The sequence below is a fragment of the Podarcis cretensis genome (assembly GCF_951804945.1).
Source record: "Podarcis cretensis genome assembly, chromosome: 6".
NCBI classification, from domain to species: Eukaryota; Metazoa; Chordata; class Lepidosauria; order Squamata; family Lacertidae; genus Podarcis; species Podarcis cretensis.
In genome coordinates, this window is record NC_137175.1 from 51,649,882 (window position 1) to 51,668,326 (window position 18,445).

Consider the following 18,445-nt stretch of genomic DNA (forward strand, 5'->3'; position numbering starts at 1 on the left):
TATGCTGGGCAATATGCTGGGCTGCAACTAACGACTGCTGCAATTGCATTGGCAGTTGCAAGTATTGAGTTTGACAAGCTGCTCCAGACAAACCAACCCTTTCATCCCATGTTGGACATAGGAAAAAATGTGTGGATTTGTTCATGTGATTTAATGAAAATGGGTGCTTTCTGGCAAAGGGAGGTGCACAGGAAACACAACAAAAGTAGCCCATGACAAAACATACCCTGGCTTACTTCACAGAGGCCAGAAAACACTGGATTGCATCAACTAACCTAGGAACATGTTTTCTCAATGCAACTTTCACTTGTCACCAGTGATGCGAGAGATGGAGGACCTGTATCCAAAGTAATCTCATTAAAAAGTTAATAAAACTTCAGGGTCAGTTTTCCTTCTTGTGTGTTTTGAAGCTAAATGGGTCAAATATCCAAAGTACAGAAATGCTCTTATATTCCTGCCTTCCTTAATTTGATAACGAGCTAAAAATGTCTGTTTCCCACAGGAAACCCTCATAGGAGGCCTTTTACCCGAAACAACCTATTCTATCAGCATCGCAGCCTACACCACCAAAGGGGATGGGGCCCGCAGCAGGGACAAGGTGGTTACTACAAGTGGAGCAGGTGAGCCAATAGTACTACAACACATCTTTGATGGGCAAATCTACTCTAATATTTTGAGCTCCAAAATCAAAGATGGCAGAAATTTTAATCTTAAGAAGTGTTAGGAAGGTGAAAAAAGCACCTGTACCCTCGAACCCCTTGTTTTGCAGACTGAACTGCAGGTGATGGAGAAGCAAGTAGAAAAATGGAAACTTCCTCTCTTTAAGAACTGCTTCACACATTACAATTTTACTACAATGGAGATAATTTGCAGGCATTCTGGCATGCTGTGTCTAACAGCAGTCAGTCAGATGTCTCTGGGAAGCCATAAGCAGAGCAGGAGAACAATGACCATCTCCTGTTCATCCCAAGTATCTGACGTTTGGAACTGTTCCGCATCTGCCCATAGTTACCATGGCTAATAGTTGCTGGGAAATGCCTCTGCCTTGAATTGGCAAAATAACATGACATTCACGTGGCAGCTTCACCACAGCTTAGTCAAATCAACTCTCCCCAAATCCAGAATACCACTATGCTATTGTGAATTTGCTCTGAGTGCCACAGTCTGGCACAGGATAATGGTTATCTTGGCACTGTGCTGATATTGAATAGTTTTGTTGTTGATGGATTTACACGTCAATCTCCCCTGATTTGGGGGAAGGATGTGTCTCTGTTGTGGGTGGAACAGAGATATGAAACCATCCATTTTATACAGCAGGTGTTAAGCTTTGAAGGGAGCAGCCCTTAATTTGTGCTACATATATGAGATTTGGAATCCTGTTGCTGCTCAGCCATCACATCAACATTCCTAGCAGGAACCAGTTCATCAGCTCAAACACAGCACATTTTGATTGCAAACAGCATGCTATGCTCTCAACAGCTCGCACAGGTGGTGAAATTATAAAGATTGCTATGAAAATTGCCTGCATCAAACTAGCGGAGATTCCAGTTTTGAGTCTGGGCTTCTCTGCAACATCTTATATTAAAGCCCTGATTTCTTATCTTATGGCATTACCTTTCACTTTCTTTATCATACTGTCCCAAATCTACTTTCTCTAGGCTTGCTTCTGCAAATGGCAAGATTCAAGGAGTGGTTGCGGAAGTATGATGAGATTTAAGAGTCAGATACAAGGAAGTTTTGAAGACAGTATCCATCACAGTGTTATTTTTCATTGCAATTTTGGAAATAGTTACATTTGGAATAATTTACACTATAGAAGTTAGGGATTAGCTGTTTAAATAATTTGCCCCAGGGTTTGGTTCAGTGTTTGCAAACTACAGGCACAAAGGTTTTCACAAAATATAGCAGCTGACAAAATTCCTTCAGAAGCTTGCACAAAGTGTGGCATTTGTGATAATCTTATTCATCCCGATTCCTTTAAGATCCTATAGCTTCCACTATAGGGTTCTCAACTCCCCTCCCCCAAAGAAATCAGATCTTATGATCAAGTCAGGCACATTTTACAGACAAACATATAGATTAAGGATATTTGTGAAATGTAGCCATATAGAAATTAGTTTTTTTCCATTATAAAATTTGGATTTTGTTTTGTTGCTGTTGTTTAATTGTGGAATTTGGAGGGAAGAGTAAACACTGATATGTTCAGAAATACAGTGCAGTTGTTTCTGGACTGAACCACTTCAAATTGCAGGTGGTTTGCCTTTTTGGACATTGCCCCTGTAAACTCCCTGCCTGTGGAAAGCATGCAAAAGAAAAGTCTTCTCTCAGATATGCTGCTTTTTTGTGTGCAGCTAATTTTAATGTGGGGAAGCATTCAAACATATTGATCTTTCATCTGTAATCTGACGCCAAATTGATAGGGAGTGCCGTGCTAGCTAATATTCTTTAGCAGGTTGATAAATTTCCTGAGTGAGCAACTCCGGCAGTGAAAAGGCCAGAACTCTGTCTCCCTCCCACTCATGGCATATCACCCTGTTTTTGTCCCACAGTCCCAGGCAAGCCTACCATGATGATCAGCACCACAGCCATGAATACAGCTCTGATCAATTGGCACCCACCTAAAGAGATGGTTGGGGAGCTGCTGGGCTACCAGCTGCAGTTCAAACATGCTGAGGAGGAGAAGATGAGGATTATGAACTTTGAGAAGAACGTGGATCACTTCACCGTGACTGACCTTTACAAGGGTGCCACCTACATCTTCAAGCTGGCTGCCAAGAATAGGGTTGGTCTTGGGGAGGAGTTTGAAAAAGAAATCACTACCGCAGAGGAGGCGCCAAGCGGTTTCCCCCAGAACCTGCACGTGGTGGGGCTGACCACCTCCACCACTAAAGTGACTTGGGAGCCTCCGCTTCTGGCGGAGAGGAATGGGAAAATGACCAACTACACAGTTGTGTACAGAGACATTAACAGCCAGCAGAACCTGACCAATGTTACGAGGGAAACGAGCATCACTCTGACCAACCTCAAACCTGACACAACCTATGACATCAAAGTTAGAGCCCACACTAACAAGGGAGCTGGCCCTCTCAGCCCCAGCATTCAGTCTAGGACAATGCCAATGGAACAGGGTAAGCGCCTCCCCTGTGATCAGTTAATGAACCTCTATGGCAGAAAACAGGTCAGAGATGACCTGGTCAGTCTTACCTTCCTGAGCTTATAATTTTTTGGATGGGGGGGGCATAGAGGTTGCATGACTGCATTTGTTTTTTCAAACACATACCCCATTTTCTGTTTCCAGATAAGAATTGTTGCTTTGGTGCAAACTGAACAGGCAGCTTCTGTGAAGAAACAGTGCCTCATAACTGCTACCTTTTGAAGATTGCTGTGTACACACTATACCTTTAAAGTACAATCAGAACACATTATTTTCCTCAAAGAATTCAGGGCACTGTAGTTTACCTCTTGCAGTGTTAAAAATCCTAGCAACCCATAACAAACTACAGGGCCCAGAGAGAGAATATACTTTGAACGTGCTTTAAATATATAGTTTGTACACAGTCTGTGACAAAGAGGGGAAGGTGGCAACACAGTTTGGTCAAAAAGCTTAAGTGTCCTAAGGTGCGAGAAGGCTTATTGAATCTACAGGAAAACACCAAATTTTGCTGCTACTGAGAAGAGTGGAAGGGAAAGGGTTAGTTGTCCAGTGTTGCCTCACGGGGGCCACTCAAAAGGATTCTTTCTAATTGCAGTATTCGCAAAGAACTTTCGTGTCAGTGCTGTGATGAAAACATCAGTGCTACTTAGCTGGGAGGTTCCAGACTCTTACAAATCCGCAGTTCCTTTCAAGGTAAGGGAATATGTCTGTCACGTATGGGGACCCGATTAATGTGCAGTAAGGAAGAAATTAGAAAGTCTGTCTCAGGGACCTTCAGATCAAGAGTCTTGCTTTCATCAACCCAGTTATGTAAGCTGAGCAACCAAATCCGGAGAAACACCAGGGGGCTTGAGTCAGGATGTAAGAAGTGTGGACACCCCCTTGTCCTGGGTACCCTCGAGTCCTGACACTTGTTTCCTTTAGTCTAGATCACCAAGCATGGTAAATCAGCAGGTAAGTCTTTAGAAATTAGTTAAAAACTGGTACATTTCCAGACAAAACCTCTTGATTCCCTTGCCAGTTTTGGAGACTCATATATGCCCTTTAAATATTACTCTAGCTGTATGGGAATTGGTTTCCCATGAGTCCTGCACGGTGGAGTGAGGAATTCATTCTGAGCACTGGCACAATCTTCTGCTCAGAACAGACTACAATTAGGAGCCCAAACCCCCTGCATTCCAGGCAAAATGGTTTGATCCTACTGCTGATCATGGAGCATTTTTGTTCAGAACACAGGCAGAATTACACTTAGGGCAGGATAGAGATACCTCTAGAACCCAACAGGGCACCATAGTGTGCTGCTCTGCCTATGGTCGCTAGCAACATGACAGAGATAAGTAAGCACTCGTGACAGCAGGAGAATTCTATGCGGGGAATTTGTTCACAAAAGGCTAGTTCTTTGGACTCGTTCCTAATGCTGTATGGTCAGAGCTGCCTTGGAACCATCATCAAAACGGTTGCATAGTGTGGGCTTCAAAACGTAGTTGCCAGATTTTGCTGACGTAAGCAGAGAGTTGACAGCAGTTGCTGCCGTGGGTTTGCCATGATGAGGCACAGGAGCAGATGGTGTTAGCGGCTCACTAGCTGAGGAGCAGCCATGCAAACGCAACGGGTGTAAATGAGCTTTCTTCTTCCTGTAGACAGTATTAGATGTCCAGGCCTGCACAAGTGCCAACAGAGTAACTGGCCCAGGAGCAGCTGGCCCAGGAGCAGCAGCAACTTTGCAAACAGGACACTCCCCCACCCACCTGTGCTGAGCTGCTTAATTCAAGTGTACAGGATGCCAGGCCAAAGCCTAATAATCTAACGAGCACCGCTGATAAGTCTCCATGGGAACAATTAGCATTATCTACACTTGATAAACAGTCTCGCACTAAATCTACATCCCAAAGGGTGTCCTCTTTCTCTTTAACAGATTTAATTAAGGCAGATATTGTTATGATTTGTGAACACTGAGGCGCAGGCTAAATATCATGGTATTTTTTATTGGGAATGAACTGAGACCTCTGAAATTCCTTCACTGAAGAATCAACAACAGGGCTTTCAATTCTCCTCAGAGAAGAGTCGTTGCTTCATCTGGTCCAGGAGATAAAACTCCCTGCAAATAGATGATTGGTCCTGTGAAGTGAGTGAGAAGTGATGTTATGGTGAGATTCCTGCTGCAATCAGAACCTGACACTGTCCCTGATCTAAGAGAGCTGCTTCCCTGCCTGTGTTTGATGCTAGAAATGGATTTTAAATGAATGCTGTGTTGGGGAATGAGAACTGATCATGAGACATTTTCATGAGAGCATAGGCAGAATGTTTTCAGACTAGTAGCCCTGGCTTCCACCTCCTAATATTGTACCTTGACAGATTTTTAGTAACAGATTCATCTTGCAGACTACTTTAGCTTCTCTGACACAGTAACTTTCACCATTGTTGCCTAATCCAGAAGGCCCAGCAAGTGAGGAAGAGCCAAGCAGCCATCTCTACCCTAGATAACCATACCACCACCGCACTCCTTACTCCCGAATGGACGACAGAAAAAGTTGCAATAGTTATGGGAGCTAGGGACTGTATCTTTCTTCCTACCCACATGTGCAGACCAACCGAGCTGGGAGAAGGCAGCACCAACTCTTATTTCTCCATGGGGGTTCATGATCTCTCAGATTTGGTATAGTCACGCTTATCAAGAGGTCAGCTTGATAACACAGTGTGAACATTGCCAAAAAAAAAGACCCACGCCAGGAAGAGGAGTTGTGGAAAGAACTTCATCCAACCCTTTTTCTATCAGTTTGGGCTGAATCAACTGTTTCCCTCTGCTTACAGATTCTGTACAATGGCCAGACTGTGGAGGTGGATGGCCACTCCATGAGGAAGCTGATTAATAACCTGCAGCCAGACACAAATTATTCCTTTGCACTCACAAACCGGGGAAGTAGCGCAGGAGCCTTGCAGCACCGAGTCTTCATCCGGACAGCACCTGATGTCATCCAGAGCAAGCCCATTTCCACATACAAATATATCCATAATGGGCAGTTCACTCTGACTCTCCCCAAAGTGCAGACCTCTGTGCCAGTCAGGTATGTTTCTACTTTTTTATTATTTATGATGCTACCATAGGAGAACATGGTGTTGTATAGTTGGGGAAGGGTCTCCTGAGTCCCTGCAGAGTCTTGGTGCTTTTGCACAGGTAATAAGGGTGGTAATATAGGGAACTGTATTGGATTTCATAAATCATGATAATGGTGTAAATCCACCTACAACATGTTAAAAATGCTTCCCAATAGCAAGAGGTTACTAAAAATATGAGAGCACTCTGTGCAGCAGCCTTACCTGATCTGATGTTTTGAACTACAACTCCCAGCTGGCATGGTCGATGGACAAGGGTATCAGAGCTGTAGCCCAAAACATCTGGAAGGCACTGGGTTGGGCAAGGGCGATGTGCTGGATGTGATCAGGGTTCTGGATCTGGGCTACCATTTTTATGTATTATAACCTGTTCCTCTCAGTCACCTATCATTATATGAAAAATAGGGAGCCATAATCCCCATCATTCATCTGAAAGGGCCCAGGGTGTACTTTCCACACTGCTGCACAGTTACTTTAAATAATGTATGTAAATCCTAATAGGAGGCTTGTGGAAGTCTCATTTGTGTTTTTGATCTCCCACCACTGAAAAAGGAACCAGATTATAGAGCTGTGCTTTCCCAGCTTCCAACACTATCACTTAGAAGCTGGCCTAGTGACTTTTATTAACTTAATACATGCCAGCAGGCTACAGCCTGTGTCTCTGGGAAGTTCAAAGGAGGGAGTTGCAGGGCTTTCATGGAGAGCATCATTCTGTTTGAAGTAGAGCTCACCCATTCCCCTCTCTTGTTCCCTAGGTGGTACTACATTGTGGTTGTGCCGATAGACCACACAAGCAACCTAGTTGGCTCCAGATTGAAGAGCCCAGATGATATGGGACTAGACCAGGTAGGAGAAGGCCAAAACTTGTTTCCACTTATTTTGAAGGGGGTAAGGGAAACAGATGTTCAAGAAACTAGCCCACACATATGAAATAATTTGGGAGAGTATATGAGCAACGTTAACCATCCTGTCATACTGGAGATAATGGCAGAAGACCTGGGGTTTCGGAAACTTTGCCTATGTGGGATAATTCCCACCTTTGATAGCTTAATTTGGAGGTGCCATCTTCTGCCATCCTGAAGTCATCAAGTTCCTCAAATACCCATGATATCCATATTCATCTTTAGCCAGCTCTCAAAATTGCCTGTCAAGCTTACTGGTCCAATGAAAGAGGTCACTGAAGTGTGATTGCCCATGGACTTATTGCATGTATGGATCACACCACGCCTCCTTCTGCCCCCAGGTTCTGTTGTATAATTTATATGCAAAACAAGATGTAGGAAGCAGAGGTCCCCATTGGGATGGGTAAGGCAGAAGGCAGGGAGCCCAAACTGTACTTGGAGTCGGAGCCAGTGACAGGCAGAGTCACTTAATTCTCCCTCCTGAGTTTTGCAAGGGAAACACTGAGACTTAAGAAAAGGAAAACTGGCAGTCAGTGCCACCTCCTACACTGGATGTAAATAAGAAGCCACAAAAGTGGGGGCTTACCAAGGGGAGCAGTGCCCCAATTTGCCCCAATAGATCAGTTTCCACTGATAAAAACTGAAGCTTGGATAAGACTCTGTGCGCGCGCACACATCTGTGTGTTGCACACATTAGTTGGGATGCAGAGAAGCAGTGGTTGGAGGGCAGGGATGCCACTTCGTTAGGGTCACAAGCCAGCACCCTCCTTCCCTGAAATAATGGCCATGGTTCTGTGTGGTCTCTGTTTTCTTCCTGGCACCACCATTGCTCTAATGCTTCATCTCTGCCGTAACACATTTTTGTGTGAAATGTATTTCATGCCTCCTCCTTCATTTTAAATTAGAATTTCTGTTCAGAGCCTTGCATTCATTTTTATTCATTAGAAAAACATCTTTAAACATCTGAGAGCTTTTCTGAGCAATGTAATTGAATTTTGGTGTGTTTATATCCTTTTTTCTTGAGTTTGTGGACGACTATGAAATTTGCCATTTTTTCCTCTCTCTGAACATTCCATGTTAGCACTGTGTGTGATTTATACAAAGTCTTGCTGCAGCCCAGCAGGATGTGGTGGGGGTGGTGAGCTCTGCGTACAGATTTTGTCCATTTTAGTTTAAGCCACAAAGTGTGTTTGCAGAGTGGCAGAAATCTGTGTCAAAGCCTGCTGAATTTTTGCCTATCTCCAAAAGTTCAAATTGCTGGGCATCTAAAGATGCATATGTGGACTGTGTGGCCTGTTCTCTGCTGCTCCTGCTGCTCTACCATCAAAGAGAAACATGTATTTTAAAATGATTTCCCTTGAAATGTTGAGGGGTATAAACTTTATAAAAATGGTACACTATTTTTCACAAAACTGTGCCCAGTGTATGATGAATACAAACAAAACATGCATAAGAATGTGAGCAGAGCCCTGCTGGGTCATACAAGGGGTCCATCGTGTCCTGCTTCCTGTTTTCACAGTCGTCCACCATAAACCCAGGACAACACTTGGTTCCCGTTTTACCCCCAGCAACTTAATTAACTGTACATTCATTGAGTTCTAGAGAAAGCCTTCGGGAATGCACTAGAGTAATGAATACCTGGACCTCCCTGGTGTTTTTTGTCACCTGGCTTACAGGTTTTCCTCATGGAAATGTAGAGTCACCTTGGTAAATAGCATTGCTCTCTCTCACGTTAGCTTCCTTTTGCCACCCAGCTACTTGAGGCCATGAACCAAGGCGACCCAAGCAGGCGCCAGCGACGTCAGGCAGAGCGGCTCAAGCCTTACATTGCTGCCCAAATGGATGATCTGCCAGAGACCTTTGTCTTGGGGGACCAGAAGAGCTATCAAGGCTTCTACAATAAGCCCCTTTCAGAAGACTTGAGCTACCGTTGTTTTGTGCTGGCTTCACTGGAGGATGGGGATACGGTAAGGACCACGAGAAGCGAAGGGACTGTGTGATGCTTAAGAGGCCCATTCTAGAGATGGCATTAGGGAAGCTTTGTCACAGTGGAACTTTGCTCTGCAAAGCTTAAGCTAATAAAATCAGATGTATAAAACAACTCAGAATCTCCTTCCCCTCTCTTGCTTGGTGCCTCGCAGTCCATAGGAAGAAAATAGATTATCTGCCCCACTCTTTGTGCTTCTTCACTTTCCACACCCCTGTAATTTTTAGGATTATCCATTGTTGCAAGCCAGAATGAATAAGGGAGGGGAAATGGTGGATAATGCCATTGCTTCTGCAAATGTGTAAATAATGTCCACCCATAATGAAGATACTCAAGCCCTTCTGCTCCGTCCCATGCTGGGTCTCTCACTTTCAGCCTCATTTACTTGTAATGGCTCATTAGAGCTGGTCAAATGCTTCATTACTCTTCTGGTCTGAGCACTTGTGTGGCGGACATAGCAAACATGCAGGCAGGAGAATAGAGGCCGCAGAGCAGGCGGAGAAGGTGCCCTTGTGCCACAAGGTTGGGTACTGCATGTACAAGAGTGAATGTGCACAAGAGCACTTTGGCTAGCAGAGCAAACTCTCCAAGCAACTGGTTTTATTTTGTGGTGCAACTGCAGCTGCCCTCTACATAAGATCTGCTGCCCTCACAAAGTTCACTGCCAGTTCTTTCTGAAACCTGTGCCAGGTTGTGAGCTCCAGCTTGGCACTCAACTCAATCGTCGTGTTCTTAAACTAGAGGAATGAAGCCACAATATCATAAATGGCTGTTTCTGAAAGAACGATTGTAGAGCCACAGATTACTTTGTCATTTAGCACTTTATCAGTCTCGTTTCATTTATCACTGCATTATTCTGCATTTCATTTCCCTGTGACTTCATTGGTTACAGCCCCCTCCATGTCCCCAGGCATGTGTATATATACATATACCTGTAATTCAGAGTAACACTTCATGCATCTAATGGGCTGTAGTTCACAAAAGCTATGCCACAGTGAATTTATTAGTCTTTAAGGCACCGCAAATACCTTCCTTGTTTTTGCTGCCCCCTGGAATTCGACATTTATTGTGTTTTGTTTCCCCAAGAAGTGTCAGAAATTTAGTTCTAATCTTAGAACTTGGGGACCGTGTAGTTATTTCTCAGTAATGTGAAGATGGGCTCCAGAATATTATTTATTACTATTCTGCATGTTCTAGGACTTAGCCCTGCCACTGAAACAGGTTCCAGAGACAAAATGTGGCTCAAATTAAGCCAGGCAGGTGTTTGCTGCTGAGCATCCACAAAAGCAGCTGCTATGGGCACGTTTTCTCTGTGTTTCACAGAATTCCTGTGCATGAAGTCAAAGAGGCTGTTTAAGATCTCTGCTTTCAGACTGGCAGAATTTGGTCAACAGGTACAGTGGTGCCTCGCAAGACGAAATTAATTCGTTCCGCGAGTTTTTTCGTCTTGCGATTTTTTCGTCTTGCGAAGCACGGACTTTGGAAAAGCTTCAAAAATCACCAAAGTCTTCAAAAACCTCAAAAAAGGCTACCACACCGCGTGCTATGAGTTGCTCCTCAAAGTGAATGCACGGTTTTAAGAAAAAGGAAACAAACTTGCAAGACAAAGGAAACAAACTTGCAAGACGTTTCCGTCTTGCGAAGCAAGCCCATAGGGAAATCCGTCTTGCGAAGCAACTCAAAAAATGAAAAACTTTCGTTTTGCGAGTTTTTCGTCTTACGAGGCATTCGTCTTGCGAGGTACCACTGTATCTCCGCAGGGGCTAAAAGTGAGACCAGTGTACGCCTCTCCCTTGAGCAGGGCAATAGGAAGCCTCCACTAGAACAGAGAACATGGTCCTCCCTGAACATATGTCTTCTGGCAGGCATTAAAAAAAAGATATGAGCGTAGCATGTATTGGAACAGAGGCAGCCAATTTTGTACTGCATTTTTGTTTGCAACTTGCCATTCCCTTGTACGACTTGGAAGCCTTTGCATGTGAGAAGCCCCATGTGAATCCTGCTGTATTCAGGGCTTATGCTAGAGCTTCAAGGACAGCCATGAGTTAGTCTGCTGTTCAGTGTGGAACATAATGCCCAGTGGGTGTTCCTTGACATATAACCCCCTAGGGTGATGTGTTTATAACGGCATAATAGGTATTATAAACCACTTAGTCACTACCCGCCAGGCCTGATGCTCAATTGGCTGCATCTCCAAAGGCTATAATTTGGCTCTTCGTGTGTCTAAGGCTGGCAACTTCTTCTCAGCTGGACCATTCCTTTCTGGCACTGAGGGAGGCCACTTTCTAGCTGATGTGGTTCTGAATGTTCCATTACTGTGGAGAGGAGGTTTGCTTTCACGGTGTCTGTTAATTCCCTGGGTGCTCATGAAGAAAATTGCAGGTGGGCAGCTTGGGGCTATTGTTCCGAGGGACAACTCAGAATTAAGCAAGGAAGAGACCTGATCAATGATCTTTGTCTGCTCTCCTCTCTCTCAAACTCACCAGAAGAAGTATGCAGCCAGCCCCTACTCAGATGAGATTGTGATGGAGGTTTCAGCAAAACAGCAGGATGAACCAGAGATGCTGTGGGTGATGGGGCCTGTCCTGGCTGTCATCTTAATCATCATCATTGTCATTGCTATCCTGCTCTTCAAAAGGTGAGCACACGCCTATGCCCGTGCAGTGTTGTGGTGTCCATGGTGCAGTATTGTGCCAAGCTCAAGAACATTTACAGTGAGCAAACTATATTATAAATCCAAGGACACTGTCTCTTCTGGGGGATGTGGTCTGAACCTTCCTGAAGGTTTCTCAATGGAGCATGCAAAACAGTGCTATGTAAGGCAAGCCCTAGGAAGGGGTGGGGAGCATGGGATCACATTCAGTGGTCTCGGCATTTCATTTTGTGCTGGGAAGGTATATACTGGAAGTGAACTGAGGCTGTGTCAGTGCCAGATGAACTGTGAAGCCATAGGACATGGCTTCTGCTTAGTGGTTCTAGGGTGATGACCTGGATCACCATGCCTCAGATTAAGTAAAAGGCTCTGGCCAAGAAATGCCTACATCCCTTGGTTTATTCAGAGGCCTGGTGCTTTTCCCCAAGTCTTCTTGGCTCCAAGAATGAACCCTCCATGTGGTAACAGGGACCCTTTGTTCCAGAGCTTTGTCCTCAGCCTAGTCATAGGTGTTCTGATCCATGATCTGGGACATGGGTGTCAAGTGCTTGGGCTGTTAAAAGAAGCAGGAGCTGCTCATTTGGTTACAGGGAGTGCTTACTCTCCCACCTTTGCTCTGGGAAGCTGTCATCATTTTTCTCCAACTAAATGTGCATAATAACACCAAGAGGGGAGGTGACTTTGGGTTATTGCATGCACAATTAGTACCTTTTTGTAACCTGGATTTCCTCTTTTTTTTCTCTATTTCTGCTGTCCCTGGATCTAGCAAACAAGAAAGGTAGACATCTGCCCTCCTCCCCCCACCCTTACTAATCCTTTGCTTTGTCTGTTTCACATCCACTGTTTCATCTTGTTAAAAACAGTAAGCATAAGTCTTCCTACCCAGACTAATCTGGCTTTTGGATATTGCTCTGCCTACCAAGCCATTGTGGTGTCCTAAACTCCTTTAACCTTCTCTTGCTGTTATATTTAAATAAATGACTTCACAAGTAAGGTGTGACAGAGTTTTAGAAAATTCTTTTTTCAGTGCATTTGGTGTTCCAGGATTTGTGGGGTTTTTTGCCCCCTATATTGATCAAGGATGTGACATTACCATGAGCTGACTCTAGTTCCTTGACATAATCAGCATGCTCTATAAACCAGTTAATAAGGCCTTGCTCTGAGCTGTTCCCTTTTCAGTGTCACTGTGTGTGTCCTACAAAGGTCTCCCACTGCTTGCTGACTTTGGTGTCTAGCTGATTCTTAGTAAATCTGGAAGTAATGCTGTTACAACAGAGTGACACTGACTTTCAGCAGGAGGCAGGAACCAAAGCAAAGTCTTGGGCTTATTTCAACAATGGTCCCCTTTGGTGATAAATTCAAGTTGATGCAGGGCTCTTATTTCAGATGCTGTAATGTGGTGGCTGCTTTATAAATGACTCCCCACTCCATGCATGCATGTGCATACAGCTGAACAAACTTTTGTTTTCTCCCCTCACAGCACAGAGAGCTCGTGAGGCACCATGCTAATTGTGGCAATTTCTCCCTTCTAACAAACAGACTTGTGCCGTCAGGCAAAGTAAAAAAAATCCTTTTCAGGGTGCTATCAACAGTGTCTCCAGGTTAATCATAAGTGCTTTGGGCTTCTGATGCATTTGAAAGAGCAACAGATACACACACCTCTCTGCTGAATTGCCTGCAGGATTGCAGCACAGTGCTCCTTAATACCAGGCTGGGGTGTTTCTGTTTCTGTTGAATACCCCCTCCCCGTGGCTTAGTTACCCCAGAAAACACATTGCAACATTAAGAGGCAACACCATATGAGGTTTTTTGGTTTAATGATAGCCACTGGACATCACTGATAACTCTTCTTGTCATGCCAAAATTTCCTGTAAATGTCTCCCATTTAATCACTGAGCAGGTTCATCTCTGCTTAGCTAGTGAAATCTACTAGGATAAGAGCCTAGGGTGCTGGAGCTGCAGGCATAAATATAGCATGAAGAGACAACAGTGTATTTTATTGTTCCATTAACACACGCCTGGGGGGCCTTCAGCCACTCAAGACAAGTATTAATGGACCAATAAAATTCACCCTAAAGAGCCCTTACCCTATTATATTACAACTCTTCACATTTTAAATAATTTTTTTAATACTTGGCAAAATGTTAACTATATTCATCCACCACAGGAAATAGTTCCCAACACTGGTGTGTGGAAGATGGAAGTGGAACTGGAGATTTTGTAAGCCTGTGTCTGGCTCTGGGGAGGGGGTTACCAGTCCCCCTTACAGCTAGGTGCATTATTGAGTCTGCTACAGGGTCATCTTGAAGCTCTCTGCCATTTGCTCCATGCCCAGATCTACCTTCTGAGCTGCGCCTTCTCTTCCTTTAGGAAAAGGGCCAATTCACCCTCCGCCAAGGATGAACATTCCATTGGCCTGAAGGACTCCTTGCTGGCCCATTCCTCTGATCCTGTTGAAATGAGGCGACTCAACTACCAAACACCAGGTAGGTACCACTTGACGGCCCCACAGAGGCCCGTGCTCCTTTTACTGGCAGAAGTTTGTGATAAGAGAGCCTCTTCTTCCGTTTGCAGTGTTGTGTGCACCTTCTCAGGCTAGGTTCAGAGGCCAGTGTGGCTCAATACACTGTCGCTCACGTGTATATCTGACATTGGCAACAGTCAGAATGGCGATGGCAGGCTTTCTGTTGGCTCAATAGCCTGACCATACATGCATCACAAGGTGCTGGAAGGCATAGCGTGACAAAGAACAGGCTCTAATGGAGCCCTTGTCATGATTTATCTTATATTCCATAGATAACACTCAGTTTTTTGGCCCAGATCGTGCTCTCCAGATATGGCCTCAAAATTAGACAGCAAAAGGAAAGTCCGACATCCCAGTAGGTCCACTGTCAAGTAGCAGATAGGCAGGTTCATGATTCAGCTCCTGCAGTGCTTCCAACTCTTAAGGTATGTTGCAGTTGTAATAGATGCTGCTTAGCTGTGTCAGCAAAACAATCTGTCTTCAACAGAGTCTATTTCCTAGATTTCTTGCTTTGTGGAGGGCCTCACATCCTCATCTGAGGCAGGATGTGGTTTGCATTCTATCGTGTTAGAGTTAAAGCAACCTATTCCTTCCTTATTTAGATTGTGGGATTCATGAAGGCTATTGAATGATGTTAGCAGTCAGTGGGGGCTTCTAGTTCAGTACACCCAGACTCTACCTAGCAACATGTGACCTGTATTCCTTTTCCTCAAAACTATTTGTCCTCCTATAATAGATTTTTGGGGGAAAGCAGTTGCAGGAAGGGAATTGGAAGTTGTGTCCTGTGGCTATGTGCAGTGCTGCTCTCTTGTTTCTCTCTCTAGGCTTGAGTCCTTTACCTCATACTGCCTTGCAGATGGGTCAGAGGACGGGGGCTTGTGTAGGTTGTACGCACACAGCTTGCAGAATTGGGAGCACGACCCACCCTATTAGTGTAAAGTCATTATTCCACCAGATGGTTTGCAGAGTCCAACATGACAGGAGAGTTAGAGGTCTAGTCCAGAGGGGTCACAGAGAGAAGATAGAGGCATGGACATGGTGCAGAGTTGTATGTGCTAACAAGGGATGTTGCACAAAAGGGAAGCTTGACAAAAGAAAGCGAGTTAGCCTCATAGTGTATATGCAATCCCCCACACGTATTCTCAGGCATGACCATACTTGCTGAGCTGCTAGCTTGAGCTTTTGCACCCTTTTATCTTCTCAGGTGCCCAGTAGGGAACAATCAGTGTAAAAAAAATTTCTGGTATTATTGTTTCAGCCTGAGACACTTAGTTGCCTCCACCTAGCCTCACCCTCTTCTGTGATGGATGGATGCCTTCTGTGGGCCAGACAGCAGCAACTAAACCCTGAGCAGTCTCATAGTTGATATCCCTTCTGGCAAATGTAGAGGCAGGAAAGGCCTTGCTCAGTACATAATTAATCAAGCTGCTGTTATTAAATATTAAGCTTATCACTTTAATAGTTTCCACTTCAGACACAGGTTCTTGCGTGAATTGTCAGCTCCTTTGTTCTCATGTTCCATTTTGCAGACTTGTGGCAGGTCAGGCAGGGTGATGTCGCTTCTAAGCGATTGGGTGAATTTTGACTACACCTTGGTTCCAAGGCTCTGCTGCTGTCTCATGTAGGAGGGAAGCGTGGTCTTGGAAAGCAGCATGTGCTGGGAACAGGAACTCTGTTTCCTGGCCAACAAGCAAAGCCATCTATCATGTCTGTTGTGGGGAAATCCTCTTTGTGAAATAATCCTGGCTGTACTTGGTGCTTGTCTTAATACATCACCCTCCATGCTGCCACGTGTGTAGCAAGCATCAAGCTGCAATTCCCATCCCTGAATGTAGGAATGTGAAGGTTGTGGTGGGGATTTTTGTGCTGCCCTTTGACCCTCCTCTGTCGCATCTTTAACTCTTCCCTCAGCAACAGCTAATGGGATTTCTGTTCTTTCAGGTGCCAGTGGCCCCAGTTGCCCGAATATCTCAAGTTAGTTTTCTCTCCTCCTCCTTTTTCTTCTTCCTCACTATCTTTTCCCCGCCTCTTTCTTTCTCATCTTTTTTGTTCAGTGTCATGAAGGTCAACCTCACTCACCACAGACTTAGTGCTAACCCTTCTCTTGTTAGTGAGCCAGGCTGCCCCCCACAAACTAGTCTCTGGTGCTACTCACATACAATGCTCCAGCCTGCATGTGAAGAAAGAGAGATTAACACATCACAGTTTTCCAAACAATGAAATTCCTAAATCAGCCATCAAAATTGCAATCTTGACTGAGCACCTGAAGCTGCAGCAGCTCTTTCTTTGGTATGTTATAGGACCCCAACTTAGGGAAGCAAGGCCTGGTTGCAGTTGCAAAGGATGCACTTATATCATGTGGAAGCCATACAGCATCTCCTCCAAAATGAAAAGGAAGTGTTCTCTATGCAAATGTAGTCCAGCAAGCTAGGACTTGCTCATCTCCTCCATATGCTCCTCAGCCACTGTTTTGCAGGCAGCACCTTACTGGAATGCCTTAAAGCCAAATGTATTTATTTAGGCATTCAGTCATTCTTAAACCCAGTTATACACAGGTATAAAAACAATGACATTACTACTACTACTATTATTATTATTATTATACCACCCTTCATCCAAGGGTCACAAGGCAGTTTACAATATAAAACTACAAAAATACATACTATAGTAACAAACAAAAACCACACACACACACAGTTTAAAAGGTCATAGATTGTCTAATTAGCCAAAGGCCTGGGAGAAAAGGAATGATTTTGCCTAGTACCTAAAGATATGTAAGAAAGGCGCCAGGTGAGCCTCCTTGGGGGACGGCATCCCACAAAGGGGGAACCACCACAAAAATGGCCCATTCTTGTGTTGCCACCCTCCGGACCTCTTGTGGAAGATGCACATGAAGAAGGGCCTCAGATGATGAGTGCAGGGTCCAGGCTGGTTGATCAGAGGAAAGGTGGTCCTTGAGGTACAATACAAAATAATACACGAGAGTAGCGGAAATTAAAATTTACAAAACCAAGTCCTGCAGATAATTCCATAAAATCCCAACACTTAAAAATGTTTGTGAAAACAAAAAGGTTTTGAGCTGATGCAAAAAGGATAACTCCATGGGCACTGACCCTTGATGTGGGACATCAAAAGGGGACTTTTGTTCACATCTTAACAACCAGGCGGGACAGTACTGGGAGTGGTGCTCCTTCCGGGGTCCTGAGTCATGCAGGACTTAATAGGTCAGTGATAGTACATTGGATTGATCTCAGAAATGTATTGGAAGCCTATGTAAATCCTATAGAATTAGAATAATATGATTCCAGGTGGTTGACCCACTAACCAAATGGGCTGCTGCATTTTCCTCTAACTGCAACTTCCGAACCATCTGCAAGAGTAGTCCCTCATGCAGCTGCTCTTTTATTCTTTTGCTCTCTCTGCCTATGTTCTTAATGAATGTGAAGTGCAGTGTGTCACCTACAAATACTCTCTTAATTTTCTGAGCTTCTGGTGGACAAAGGAGAAGGATGGGATTTTGTTCTATATTGTGCCTGTAAAGTTTACTTTGGCTCTGGCCTCCACGGCAAGAGGAAAATGCGGGGGGGGAGGGGATTGCTGCAGATTTTACTTCCTATTGATACTTTGAGAATTGCAGAGGAACAGAGATGGGGTTTAACTTGTAAGAACAGATCCTGTCTCTTGATTAGGGGCTGGTGTAAGTCTACTTTGTGAGATTGTGCATCATTGCACAGTCATCAAACTCAAGAAGGCTAGTTGCACAAAAGCTTACTTTCCAGACCCTCTTTGCTCCCTACCTATCACTAGGCAAAATATTCTTTGATAAGGAATGGTTTTTAATTGCCCAGCTTTTAGATACAGGATTTCTTGGTGCCTTTCTTATAGATTCATGGCTGTGAGTGCTTAAGACTTGTCCACTGCCTCGGTCACTGAGAACATGAGAGTGGGCTGTTGAGAGATACAGAAAGTGGTCCCAGAGCCCAGTGAACAATGCTGGCCTCTGTTCAGGATCTCTGTATCTGTACTGTAGTGTGCACTGTCTGAATGGAATGCAGGGCGCAGACTCCAAGGGCTTTGTACTTTATTGCCTAGGCCCCTTCCAGCCTCAGTC

General features: G+C 44.5%; 1 protein-coding gene across 12 annotated transcripts in view; it reads left to right on the forward strand.

The window, feature by feature from the left end:
• PTPRF (protein tyrosine phosphatase receptor type F) overlaps positions 1-18,445 on the forward strand; it is a 478,221-nt gene that overhangs the window by 430,118 nt on the left and 29,658 nt on the right. For 8 of the 12 annotated variants that reach the window (XM_079980220.1, XM_079980216.1, XM_079980222.1 and 5 more), the window contains 9 exons: positions 503-620; positions 2,550-3,128; positions 3,750-3,847; positions 5,966-6,219; positions 7,024-7,114; positions 8,925-9,137; positions 11,644-11,795; positions 14,181-14,296; positions 16,276-16,308. In XM_079980220.1, coding sequence (XP_079836346.1) covers positions 503-620; positions 2,550-3,128; positions 3,750-3,847; positions 5,966-6,219; positions 7,024-7,114; positions 8,925-9,137; positions 11,644-11,795; positions 14,181-14,296; positions 16,276-16,308 — 1,654 coding nt within the window. The remainder of the gene's footprint in view (positions 1-502; positions 621-2,549; positions 3,129-3,749; positions 3,848-5,965; positions 6,220-7,023; positions 7,115-8,924; positions 9,138-11,643; positions 11,796-14,180; positions 14,297-16,275; positions 16,309-18,445) is intronic. The other 4 variants (XM_079980223.1, XM_079980225.1, XM_079980218.1 and 1 more) reach the window with 1 other exon arrangement.